Source organism: Oryctolagus cuniculus, chromosome 11, assembly GCF_964237555.1.
Source record: "Oryctolagus cuniculus chromosome 11, mOryCun1.1, whole genome shotgun sequence".
Classification (NCBI taxonomy): domain Eukaryota; kingdom Metazoa; phylum Chordata; class Mammalia; order Lagomorpha; family Leporidae; genus Oryctolagus; species Oryctolagus cuniculus.
The window spans coordinates 42,440,603-42,453,812 of record NC_091442.1 but is presented as its reverse complement, the minus strand read 5'-3'; the positions used below and the strand labels follow the sequence as shown (position 1 = coordinate 42,453,812).

Below are 13,210 nucleotides of genomic sequence, written 5' to 3'. Positions count from 1 at the left end.
CTTCTTTTTCAAGATTTATTTATTTGAAAGGCAGTTAGAGAGGCAGAGGCAGAGGCAGAGGCAGAGAGAGAGAGAGAGAGAGAGAGAGAGTCTTCCATCTGCCAGTTCACTCCCCAAATGGCCGCAATGGCTGAGCTGAGTTGATCCAAAGCCAGGATCCAGGAGCTTCTTCCAGGTCTCCCACATGGGTGCAGGGGTCAAAGGACTTAGACCATCTTCTACCACTTTCCCAGGTCCTAGCAGAGAGCTGGATCAGAAGTGGAGCTGGCAGGCCTGGAACTGGTGCTCATATGGAATTCTATCCAGATCTCCCATGGGAATGGCAGGGACCTATGTACTTGAGCCATCACTTGCTGCTTCCCAGGGTGTGCATTAGCGGACAGCTGGAACTGGGAGTGGAGGCATGCATCTGATGTGGAATGTGGGTGTCCCAAGAGATTCCTTAACCATTACACGGAGCCGGTGTCTGAGCTCTCCTGTTTCTTTGATCTTTTTGCCTCTTCTATGCTAATCCTACACTCTCATGATCATTATGGTTTAATGTTTTCATATCTTTGATATCTGGTAGGCAAAGCTTTGCCCACCTCACTGCTGTTCTGCTGTTGTTGATCTTCTCTTTTTTCTTTCTTCATCACCTTCATAATCTTCCTCCTCTCTGCCTCTTCCTTCTCCTTCTTTGCCTTCTATTCGTGGCCCTTTGCTTTCCCATAGCAAGGTTGGGATCATTTTGCCCAGTTCCACTGAGAAACACTCTTTAAGTGTCAAGGGGAATCGCAGTGATTAACTTGACACCTTTATATTGTTCCATCTTCTCATCAAGAGCTTAGTGTGTCATTTTATTCATTCAGGGCTGCAGTTACATCTCTTCTAAGCGCTATGATTTTCTCACATCTTTTCTTAAATTTACAATGATTTGATAATGCAGAATGTCAAGTAAGAGATGGTGAGCCTCACTTTCAGCTTGTCCCAGACTTAAAGAGGAATGCTTACTGTAGGTTTTTTATAAAGAGACTATGTTATCATCAATTTGATAATTACTTTTTTAAATTGCACCCAGGCAAGATTTTATCCAATTTATTGGAATTTTATTCTAGAAGCTAGAATATTTTCCATACATTAGATTTTTTAAAAAGAGATTTATTTAATTATTTGAATTATTTGAGGCACACAGTGAGAGGAAGAGAGAGAGAGAGAGAGAGAATCATTCATTCACTGATTTATACATCAAATAGCCGCGATGGCTGGGGCTGGACCAGAGCTCCTGGTAATTGATTCTTTTTCACATTAGTATTTTTGTTTTCACCTGTGTCTCTCATATTTCTTCATCTTTTTAAATGGATGCATTTATCACTTTGAGAAAACTAAATTTCAAGTAACTTACTTGAAATTAAGTTCTCTTAAACTCTTTTTCAAGACAGCACAAAATTATTTTCCTCTGCTTTAAATTCAGGTCATGATTTTTAATTTTGTTGGGCGCATTTTTGGTTCAGAGCCTTCGGCATTTTGAACTGCAGTTTAATTCTGAGGTGGGGGTTTCTCCCCTCCCTTGTGCTCTTTTCCTGGCTGTGGGTGCTTTGGTTGCTTCAGTTGAATCTTCAGCTCTGTATTCCATATCCAGGTTCTTTAACATTACTTCAGGTGTCTGTATTCACAGAGCTAACCAGGGGAAGGTAAATTTAGCTAGCAAGCTAGTGATCAAGTTGGCCAAGTTCATGGACATGAAGCTGTCTTTGTTCTCCAGTCTCTAGCCTCCTTGGTCTACAGACTCTTCGATGGCCAAAGTCCCACAGTGCCAGCTGCAGTCTTTTGAGCCACGTATTTTAGAATTAAGTGTCAGTGTTAGCTATTTTAGAACTGAAATGCAGAGATTCCCCAGTTAGTTTACATAAACCATGTTGGTTGGCTAATGCCCAATGATCTCTATAGGATCAGACTCTGAAGTTTCAAGAGCCTATGGGTGGGGCCGGCGTTATGGTGTAGTGGGTAAAGCTGCCATTTGCAGAAGATGGCCCAAGTCCTTGCACCAGCGTGGAGACCAGGAAGAAATTCCCGGCTCCTGGCTTTGGATCAGTGCAGCTCCAGCCATTGTGGCCATTTGAGCAGTGAACCAGCGGATGGAAGACCTCTCTTTCTCTCTCTCTCTCTGCCTCTAACTCTGCCTTTCGAATAAATAAATAAATCTTAAAAAAAAAAAGAGCCTATGGGTTAGGACAGGAGAGAATGGATGGGTTATATAGGACAGGTTACAACAGGTGACAGCTGAGAATGTGCACGGCTACGTCTGTGGAAAACCCGGTCTGCGGTCCAGCAGCCACAGCTTCCGGAGAAGTGAGGAGCTCTCTGTCTTTCTGAGGCTGGGTGCTAGGCTTTTCAATTCTCTTGATGTATTCATCTTGTCTCCTGTCCAGGCAGTATCTTTGTATGTAACTTCCCTTTTAATCAGCAGTGCAGAAGCACAGTACTAGAGCCTTGTCAGAAAGTTCAGTCTTGAGCTGACTGCTACCTGGTTTTGTTAAAGGCTTCCACGAGAGAATGGATGTCTGAAAAGGTGGCTAAATGGTTGGGCCACCTGTCCACTCCTTTGGTGTTGATTTTCCTACTTTCCTGTGTCTTTGGAGAATATTTTACATAGCTCCGGTAGAAATATCTTTACTTAAATTCACATTTATGTTTGCTGGAAGTGTCTACATTGTGCCATGCTCTATACCAAACACTGTTCATAAATGTCTCTAATTCTCAGCATAAACAAATGTGCAACATGAGAGCCCATTTTTAGAGATGGTGCAACTGATTCAGGGATCACTTTTTCCATACCAAGCAGGCAGCATAACACTGCATTTGTCAGCCATTATCTGCTGTTTATCTCTTCACTATATATAATTAAAACCACTCAAGGACTTTAAAATCTCCCCTGTGTGATGCATACGAGATTAACTTTCAATGTAGAAGTATTTCTTTGAGAATCTTATGATTTTCTCCATAATCCCTCAATCTGTATATATATATATATATATACATATATATATATACATATACATATATATGTGTGTGTGTGTGTGTGTGTGTGTGTTTTAGATGAAGGGAACATTTAAAATGATGAAGACTTGCACAGTCCAGGTAGGGGACTAGAAATGGGAAACAAAAAAGCCTGGTATTTCTCTACTAGCTCTGAATAACTAACAGAATTGCCCTCTGGTGGATGTCACCATGCTCTGGTTTGGATTTAGAGAGGGGTGGTTACAAGCAGCAACCTTGGAGCTCCTAGGAGCTCCTATCAACTCACTAGGAAGCCTCGAGGCTCAGATGAAGAAAAGTTAGATTAAGTCTTTGAGAATAGTTGGGATTTTATTATCTGAGAGGTGACTGCAGAATTAGTCTACAAAGCCATGAGGGAGAAACGCTCATCTATTCCTGAGCCACGAGGAGTCACCAGAGTAAAATATCCGCTTCCGTGAGTGTGGGAACTGCCAGCCTGTAGGGCCATGTTCCACACATGTTCCTCTGCCTCCTGTCGTGCCACGGTCTTCAAGATGAAATACGACTTTTAATAAGCAAGGAAAGTTAGTCACTGAAATTTGCTCTTATTTGAGGCTTTAACCAAGGCTATCAATCAAATTAGCACCCATAGAGATAAATGTTCTTCAGCATCCATTTCGTCTTCCTCCCTCTCCCTTTCTGGTTGCTTGAGTAAGAAATGTCTTCTCTCTCCCTGAATTTATAGTAAACTTTCTGCAGCCAGCAATGGCATCTAATCCAGAAACCCTTACTCTTTAGGGCTTACGAGACACAGTGTGCCACATCCTCTGATGCTTCATAAATATTGCTGGTGGCAGAGATGACATTTCAGTGTGAATGCCTGTCAAAGAAATGCTACGCAAGAGGGATTTTTATGGACAACAGCACAGTAATGGAATAGAGATCTGCGATGCATCAGCAAACATTGACTTAAAACTGAGTGAGGCTGCAAGATTATTGACAAAGCGTGGGCTGCAAACCTTGTAAGCAGCCGACAGCTCTAAAATGGACAGATGTCAAGGCCACTCAACGTCTCAGCACGGCTGAAAGGTAGGCCACCCATCCATCAGCCGGCTGATCGATATTTATTGAATGCCATCAAGGAAGGAAATATGATGCCAGATCCTGATCCCACACAGCAAATCAATTCTATCTGTTTTGCACATTAAAGGACATTCATTAAGTGCATATTACTTTCTACCATTTTGTACTTTGGGTTATTATTATTATTTTTTTTTTTGTCCAGATTTATTTCCCTGATTGCAAACTAGGAGAAGATTGTACTCTCCACCCCCTGCCCCCCGCCATTTCTCAGCTGTGTGTCAAAATATATCCCTGGAGTTCCAATACTGTATGTGATTATTATGTGGTTCATGGTAACATAAGTATGCATGCTCTGCCTGCAAAAAAAAGTCTACAAAATCAGATTGAAATCATGACATTCTAATATACAGCTCTCTAAGAGCAGTTCTATGTATGTGTGAAGCTTGTTTTCATAAGAAGAGTCCTTGGCTTGGAGCTTTAAATATACTTGTAGAGAAATGTACACTTGAAGGGAAACAAGTTGGAAACATGCACATAGGTGTGACATGATGGTTTGACGAATAAGGGAAACTCAGGACAGACGCATTGCCGTTGAACCTGCTTTCCCAGCCAAGGTGGACAGTCTGCTTGCTTGCTTGAGGGTGTCCCTGTTGTGTACTCTATTTTCTACTTTGCTGTGGTGTAGGCCCATCACATTTCCTGGGCAGATATTGCTGCTGCATTCTAAGTGGCCTTTGCAGCAGGCTGTGTGGCAGAAACAGCCCACGGCTTGTCTGTGACACCTCCCCCCCACCATCTTGATCTGGGTTTTGGTGCATGCTGATAGGGGCATTTCTCATGAGCCCAACTCTGCCAAAACAGAGCTGGGCACCACGTAGGATGCCCATGCTCAGAAAACGCCTGATGAACCTGGTGCAAGTCTTGGTGGCTGCACAGCTGGTAAGGGGCTCCTGCTGGATCAACAGCAGACCCTGCTCTGGCTGAGGGCAAGTGCAGGTTCAAGGCTCCTAGAGCCTGTGGGTGGTAACCCTCCTTGAGTGCAGTGGGAAAATGACCCTCATCTATTCCCCTCACCCAGTTTCTGACCTAACCACCACATCTCTCCTTCCTTTTCCCAAAGACTTTTGTGTCCCACCTCTTCCAGGAGTCCTTAGAATGCCAGTCCCTGCACTGGCCTCTACCTGCCAGACCAGGTATCCAGGCCACCTCCTGAAATACCCTACACCTCCCTGTCTCCCAATCTTTGCCTCAGTTGTACCCTTGCCCTGGAGCACATTTGCCCCCTCCCTCAATTCCATCCATTACCTTCCTTCAAATCTCAGATCAGTGACCCCCTAACTAGCATCAAACCCTCCACCGCTTATTATCTGTGTGACTGCACAAGTTATTTAACCACTCTGTGCCTCAGTTTCCAAAATGAGGATAACACGGTACTATCTATTTTAGAGGGTTATTATGAGAAGCAATTGAATTAATACATGCAAAGTCCTTAAAACGGTGCCTTAATAATAGTTCCTGCTCAATGTGCATTAGCACTTCTTGTGCTATTTTGGCCTAGGCAACATTTTTCACTCTAGTAATTTGGGCATCTGTTGCCTCCTCATTTGACATTGCAAGCTTTTCAGTAAGCACCAAACTAAAGTCCCAATTCTGTTTCTTGCTTATTTTATGCTCTATGCTTTTCAAATTCACTTCTTATTATAGAAGATATAAAAATCATGCAAAATAGCATGAAACTCCATATACCCATCCCCTGGCTTTGGCAGTGACCAATTCATAGCCAATTTTATTTCCTCTGCATCCCAACCCATTCCCTTCCCTCCTTCCTCAAGACATCAATAACAGTGAATACCAGGCACATGAGGATTTCACCCCAGAGAGATTTTTAATAGAAATGTATCACACTCATGGGAGGGGTGCTTTATTCAATTCCTCCTATGCCCAGCAGGTATCATCTCCAGGATGGTGACAATCATTGGACCAAGAATTTATCCAGTGGAGCGGGTCTGAACTCTGACATACCATCCTCTCACACCATCTGTAGCAGCAGGTATGTTCTGAGAGCTCATGAGTTGAGTGTGGCATCATTCAGTCTTCATAACAAGAAGCCTCAGTGGATGAGGCTCTTTCAAAATGACTTGATAATTGAGAAAAGTCCATTTATTGGTCAAAGTGGACATTCTGTCTTGAGTCATTGGCTCCTTAAGACCCAAGGACTGTGCCTGCCTGAGTCACTATGACTGTGTCTTGGGTAATTAGACACTTAGGAATTTTTTTCGCTGACAATGATGAATTTTTATTACCCTAAGCATAATTAGCCCTAATTAGAGGTTTCTAGCTAGTTTAAAATGGTACTTTCAAGAACTAGTTTGAAAATGGAAATATGCAATGTCTTAAGAAGGAAGACATTTCCTTAATGCTGTTGTTGTTATTGTTGTTGTTTTTAAAATTTATTTATTTGAAAGTCAGAGTTATACAGAGAGAGGGAAAGATAGAGAGAGAGACACACACATGGAGTGGCGGGGAGGGCGATCTTCCATCCGCTGGTTCACTCTCCAGAAGACCACCAACAGCTGGGGCTGGGCCAGGCTGAAGCCAGGACCCAGGAGCTTCGTCCAGGTCTCCTAGCATGTGCAGGGCCCAAGCACTTGGGCCATCCTCTGCTGCATTTTCCAAGATATTAGCAGGGAGCTGGATTGGAAGTGGAGCAACCAGGACATGAACTGGTGCCCATATGGGATGCTGGCGCTGCAAGTGGTGGCTTTACCTGCTAGACCACAATAGTGGCCACCCCTTCTCCTTGTGTTGTTTTTTAAGAACTACTCTTACAGTATATCATACAGGAAGATTTGGTTGGGTGAGTTGTGTTTCGGCTCTTAAAATGTAGTTGAGGAAAAAATATTTAGTGGGTTAAATAAGGGTGCTTCAAAAAGTTCATGGAAATTGGAATTCAGAGGTAAGCTGAGGAGGGCACTGAGGCATAGTGGGTTAAGGTGTCACTTGGGATGCCTGCATCCTATAACAGAGTGCTGTTTCAAGTCCTGGCTACTCTGCTTCCAGTCCAGCTTCCTGCTAATACATTCTGGGAGGCATCAGATGATATCTCAAGTGCTTAGGGCCCTGCCACCAGTGAGGGAGACCCAGGTAGAATTACCGGCTTCTGGCCCACTCCTGGTATTGCAGATATTTGGGGAGTGAACAGCAGATGGAAGACTTTCTTTTCTTTCTTTCTCTCTCTCTCTCCTCAGTCTGCCTTCCACGTAGATGAAAATAAATATATAGACATCAAAAAACTAGTAAGTTTATTTTTGTGCAGAAAAGTTTGAAATCCATACACGCTTTTTTCACAATGCATGTTTCCTGCAAAGTTTTTGAAGACTGCTCGAATTCCTGGATCATCCATTGAAGATAAGCATCATACCTACAGCTACAGGGAGACTGCAGGTAGCCAGCACATTTGTTGCTGCCTTCTTTTCTGATATTCATGTTGACAGTTGCTAATCAATCATGCTGATGCCAGACCCTTCTCCAATCAGTGCCCCAGATTGCCATTGCCATTTCTATCTGATTCCTGGCCTAGTGACATTTCTCTGACAACTACATATCTCTGTGTCTATTATTATTTGCTAACGGTATTTGAGGATCTAGGGTTGGAAGCCTTGAGGGTAAGAGACACTTCATGCCTAGAGTTTTCAGACCTTTTTAATGCCTTTTCAACTTGCAAATGTGCACACCGGAGTCCTGCATGATGATTTTCAAGTGCGGCTGCTCAAGAGTGCGGTGTGCTATTGCACACTGGCAATGATCTCCTGAAGGTGCTACCATGTTCGATTTTAGTTTTTTACTCATTCTTTCCTGTATTGCTAAACCCCAGGCCCCTGTCTCTACCCCAACACTGTCAATTCTAGTTACTCAGTGTAGACACACGGCTGAGCTATGTGGTCCACGGAAAATCTACCCTGGTCACTCTCCACACATCTCACTTCTTGAATAAATTGAGAAAAGTGGTTCCTATGAAAGAGTGACACAGATTTGGATTTAGAAGCAATGTGAAGAGTGAGCCCACCCTCGGCTCAGACTTGTGCTCTCACTGTCTGATGAGGGAAGCGAGTCAGCCTTTCTGAGCTTGTTCTTTAGCATGGAACTGAAAATGACAACTGTTGTCTTATTTGCCACTTAGGTTGCTTTGAGAAGTAAAAGAAACAGATAGAGTGGTTTCATATCATTAATTGAAGTTTATAGGTTTTCAGGAACTTACACCCAAGATCATCAATAAAAGGGAACCACTAGGTTTAAAAATTTTGGTATTGTTTTACTGAGTAGGCCACACATTTTTATCTCTTGACATTTCTCATGTGCAATTAGCCATTTGGGCAAGATATTTACTTGAAGAAAAGTAGAGGCTGAATTTACATGTGTAGTAGCATAGCTAAATGTCTTTGGATGGACTACTTGGGTAGTTGTCGCTCCCCCTCTTCGTGGAGGAACGACACAGGACCCTGCGTTGTTCTTTTGTCTGCTCGGCCCTCCCCGGGTTTGCTGCTGGTTCTTCCCGGGTTGGCTACTGTCCCTTCCACCTCCGTGGAAGGGCAGCTCCCCCTGGCCACTTTCCCCACTTCCACAGGGGATGCGGCATACCGCTGGCCGGCTCTCTCGGGGGCTGCTCAGATGTTCCTCAGGTGTTCCCCTTAGATGTTCCTGGTGCATGTTGTCTCTCTCCTCCTTTATAGTCCTCTTCCACCAATCCCAACTCTGCTACCCACACGCCGAGTACGCTGCTCTCCTCCAATCAGGAGCAGCTCCTGCAGCTTGTCAAGTTGGTGAGAGGCAGCTGGGTAGAAGCTGTTGCCTCCTCTCCCAGCGCCATATTGTGGGAGAGCAGATGCATAGAATAAGTCTTAATTCCAGTAACTTAGTCCAGTCCGGGTTGCTCCCCACAGATCCCCCTTTCTTTTTATTTTTTGGTGTTGATACGCGCCTGTCTTCGGTGCCCCGCGGCACACACTCTGCTCTGCTTGCTGGAGTTGCTCACAGGTGCTTACAAGCCCTACCAATCAGGCAAACCGAGTCCGGGTCCTCTCTTCGCCATGTTGTGAGGAGGTTTTTAGGCGCTGATGCGTGCCTGTGTTCGGTGCCCTGCAGTGCATGCTCTGCTCTGCTAGAACTGCCTGCAGGTACTTACAAGCCCTAACAATCAGGCAAACTGAATCCAAGCCTTCTCATTGCCATATTGTGGGGAGACTTATTGGTGTTGATAACGTGCCTATCTTCGGTGACCTGCAGCTCATACTCTGGTTGAGCTGCCTGCTGGTGCTTATTGCCTTACTAATCAGGCAGACCGAATCCAAGCCTTCTCATTGCGGTATTGTGGGGAGACTTATTGATGTTAATTCGTGCCTGTCTTCGGTGACCTGCGGTGCATAAGCTGCTAGCCGCCTGCAGGTGCTCACCACCTCCCTAATCAGGCAGACCGAATCCAAGCTCTCTCATTGCCATGTTGAGGGGAGGCCTTATTTTTCTCTATTTCTCTATCTCCGGGCATTCCTATTTCTCCTATTTTACTTCTATCTACCAGCATTCCTATTTCTCTCATTTTACTTCTAAACTTCTGTTTCTCTTATCTCCGCGGCTTCCCGGCGCCCGCCCCGAGGCTGCTTCTCGGCGGCTTCCCGGCTCTGAGCCGCTTCAGCCCGCGCTTCTCTCATCTGCGCGGCTTCCCGGTGCCCGCCCTGCGGCGGGCTCCCGGCTCTGCGTGGCTCGGCTTCGCGCGCACACTCCGCGGTCTCCACGCCCTTCGCGCCCGCACCACAGCCTCGCGCCAGCCCCGCGTTCCCTATCTATTCACGCCCCGTGCTCTCTCTGCACGCGGCAGCTTCCGCGAGTCACACAGCCCCAGCTCACGTTTCCGCCACTGGTATTCAATCTAAGTTCCCTGGACTAACCTGGCGAATTCCAACCTGGCGGCCCACGTCTCTGCCTCTGGTTCCAGATGTTCGCCTTTTGCTCCCCGGGCTGACTTGAAGAATTCCAAGCTGGCTTACGTCTCCGCCTCGGCCTGCACTCGCGGCTTCAATTTCCCTAACATTTTTCTCTACCCGGTATGTTTCCTAACTTTTCTTCCAACAATATTCTCCTCTCATTTCTCCTGGCCTCTCCCCATAGTCCGCATCCGAGTCCAAGCCTCCTCCAGGTTTCACTTTCGCTTTCAATCTCCTAGCTTCCCCGCCTCCTCCAGGTTTCACTTTCGCTTTCAATCTCCTAGCTTCCCCGCCATAGTCCGCATCCGAGTCTATGAAAGCTTTCAGTTTCGCTTTCAATCCTAACTTCTTTCCCACAGTCCATATCCAAGTCTATGCCTAGGCTTTCGATAGCTTCTTCTGGCACATTTTCCGTCCGGCTTTCCCTAGGCTCTTTGCTAGTCTCTCTCTCCGGTATTTTCCCACTTCTTCCCGTTTCTTCCCTCCTAAGTTTCCTATCCGAGTCACGGCACCATTATGTCGCTCCCCCTCTTCATGGAGGAACGACACTAAACCCTGCCTAGGCTTCATATCCAAGTCACAGCACCATTATGTTGCTCCCTCTCTTCGTGGAGGAACGACACAGGACCCTGCGTTGTTCTTTTGTCTGCTCGGCCCTCCCCGGGTTTGCTGCTGGTTCTTCCCGGGTTGGCTACTGTCCCTTCCACCTCCGTGGAAGGGCAGTTCCCCCTGGCCACTTTCCCCACTTCCACAGGGGATGCGGCATACCGCCGGCCGGCTCTCTCGGGGGCTGCTCAGATGTTCCTCAGGTGTTCCCCTTAGATGTTCCTGGTGCATGTTGTCTCTCTCCTCCTTTATAGTCCTCTTCCACCAATCCCAACTCTGCTACCCACACGCCGAGTACGCTGCTCTCCTCCAATCAGGAGCAGCTCCTGCAGCTTGTCAAGTTGGTGAGAGGCAGCTGGGTAGAAGCTGTTGCCTCCTCTCCCAGCGCCATATTGTGGGAGAGCAGATGCATAGAATAAGTCTTAATTCCAGTAACTTAGTCTAGTCCGAGTTGCTCCCCACAGTAGTTTTACACGATGTGAACTTTATCCCAAACAACACTTGAAACCTCTGCCAGTTGCACTATTTTTTTTGTTGAAAGAGCCTTATATAGGCTGTTGTGAGTGTATGGAGAAAATACTTTCTTTCTTTCTTTCTTTCTTTCTTTCTTTCTTTCTTTCTTTCTTTCTTTCTTTCTTTCTTTCTTTCTTTCTTTCTTTCTTTCTTTCTTTCTTTCTTTCTTTCTTTCTTTCTTTCTTTCTTTCTTTCTTTCTTTCTTTCTTTCTTTCTTTCTTTCTTTCTTTCTTTCTTTCTTTCTTTCTTTCTTTCTTTCTTTCTTTCTTTCTTTCTTTTGACATGCAGAGTTAGAGAGAGAGACAGAGAGAAAGGTCTTCCTTCTGTTGGTTCACCCCCCAAATGGCTGCCACGGCCGGCGTGCTGTGCCAATCCGAAGCCAGGAGCCAGGCGCTTCCTCCCGGTCTCCCATGCGGGTGCAGGGCCCAAGCACTTGGGCCATCCTCCACTGCCTTCCCGGGCCACAGCAGAGAGCTGGACTGGAAGAGGAGCAACCGGGACAGAACCGGCACCCCAACCAGGACTAGAACCCGGAGTACCAGCACTGCAGGCGGAGGATTAGCCTAGTGAGCTGCGGCGCTGGCTGGAAATACTTTTTCAAACACAGATGCAGACCCAGGGGACAGAAATCTCTGCAATAACTGTATCAAACAAAATCAGCATTTTTTTAATCATCTTGTGGTAGGTTGAGAAAGGATTTCTTATTTCTACTTTCTTTTATCTTTAATAAAGTGGAAAATAATTCCTAGTTCAACTGAACAAAATTGTTAAAAGATAATCCTAAAAAGCACTGTACTATTAAAAAAAATCTGAGAACTTAGAGAATGGAGTCATTTAAAAGAGAAAAAAAACCACAGAGAAGCATTGGGATGATTTTGCTGGTGACAGTCAAGTCTTAAACAAAACAACAAAACATTAAAGCTTAAGTCAGATTCTTAAAAAATTCGGTTACCTGTTAAACCAGTCATCTGTGTATCGAGGGTAAGGATAGGGGTCATTGCTGCTGAAGTCATAACTTGCTTCTGCATTCTGAAAAACACAACATATAGCATTGGGTCAGTCAAGCCATGGGCCTGGTAAAGGGAAGATTATGGTCCCTCCCAGGAGTGCTGTGTTAATGGTCTGTGCTGGGTCGGCCCTTGTAAGACTGTGACAGAGCTGAGTGTCCCTGGAGCTGTCCATTCTCCTGCACTACCCTTTCCCAGGCTTCCTCGTCCCCTCCTATGTCAAGCACTGGGCAAGTCTGAGCTCAGTGCTCTTCAGGACAGTCTTCCTTCTGAAGCTGGGGTAGGCCTTGTGGGTTGGCAGGTTTCTTCCAAGAATCCGGGGCTCATGGTAAGCTGTTTTGGTCCCTTGTTGGACTCATGGCAAGAAAGTTCTCGTTCTCATGTCAGCAGTGAGACAGCCCCTAGAGTTTTCCTGCTTTTTACAGGAGGCTCACTTGCAGCTCCCTACCTCAGATTGGCATAAAGCAGTTCTCTTTCTCCTTACTGGTTACATCTTTGCCCCATCTGATTTTCTGCTAGTTCACTCCCCAAATGGCTCAACAGCCAGAGCTGAGTTACCCAAAAGTAGATGCCAGGAGCTTTGTTCAGGTCTACCATTTGGGTACAGGGGCCCAAGGACTTGGACCATCTTCTACTGCTTTCCCAGACCATAGCAGAGAGCTGGATTGGAAGTGGAGCAGCCAGGACTCACACCAGTGCCCACATGGGATGCCAGCACTGCAGGCAGTGGCTTTACCCGCTAAGCCACAGTGCCGGCCTTTATACTGTCTTTACTTTCTCCTCTTACCTCTTTCTCCCAAGGTGTTACGCTGAGAGCCACAATCACAAACCATGAGGGTGTTCCGGCCCCTCCCCCTGCCATTTCCTTCACGAATCTGCCTTTCAGGGCAGACAGGCTCACTCTGCCAGCAGAAAGGCCAGGCTCCTGCTGCCTCCCCACTTCTGTGCACGCCCCCCGCATCAGCCCTGAAAATCCAGACAACCTCCGTCTCTGCCAAGGGATCCTCTGAGTGTAACTTTTACTGTCCCTTTCATCCATCTGCTCAT

The 13,210-nt window shown here is 45.9% G+C and overlaps 1 protein-coding gene across 1 annotated transcript in view; it reads right to left on the bottom strand.

The window, feature by feature from the left end:
- Positions 1–13,210, bottom strand: part of PCSK2 (proprotein convertase subtilisin/kexin type 2) — a 314,344-nt gene that overhangs the window by 51,415 nt on the left and 249,719 nt on the right. The window contains exon 6 of the mRNA XM_002710961.5: positions 12,109–12,185. Within this exon, the coding sequence (XP_002711007.1) occupies positions 12,109–12,185 (77 nt within the window). The remainder of the gene's footprint in view (positions 1–12,108; positions 12,186–13,210) is intronic.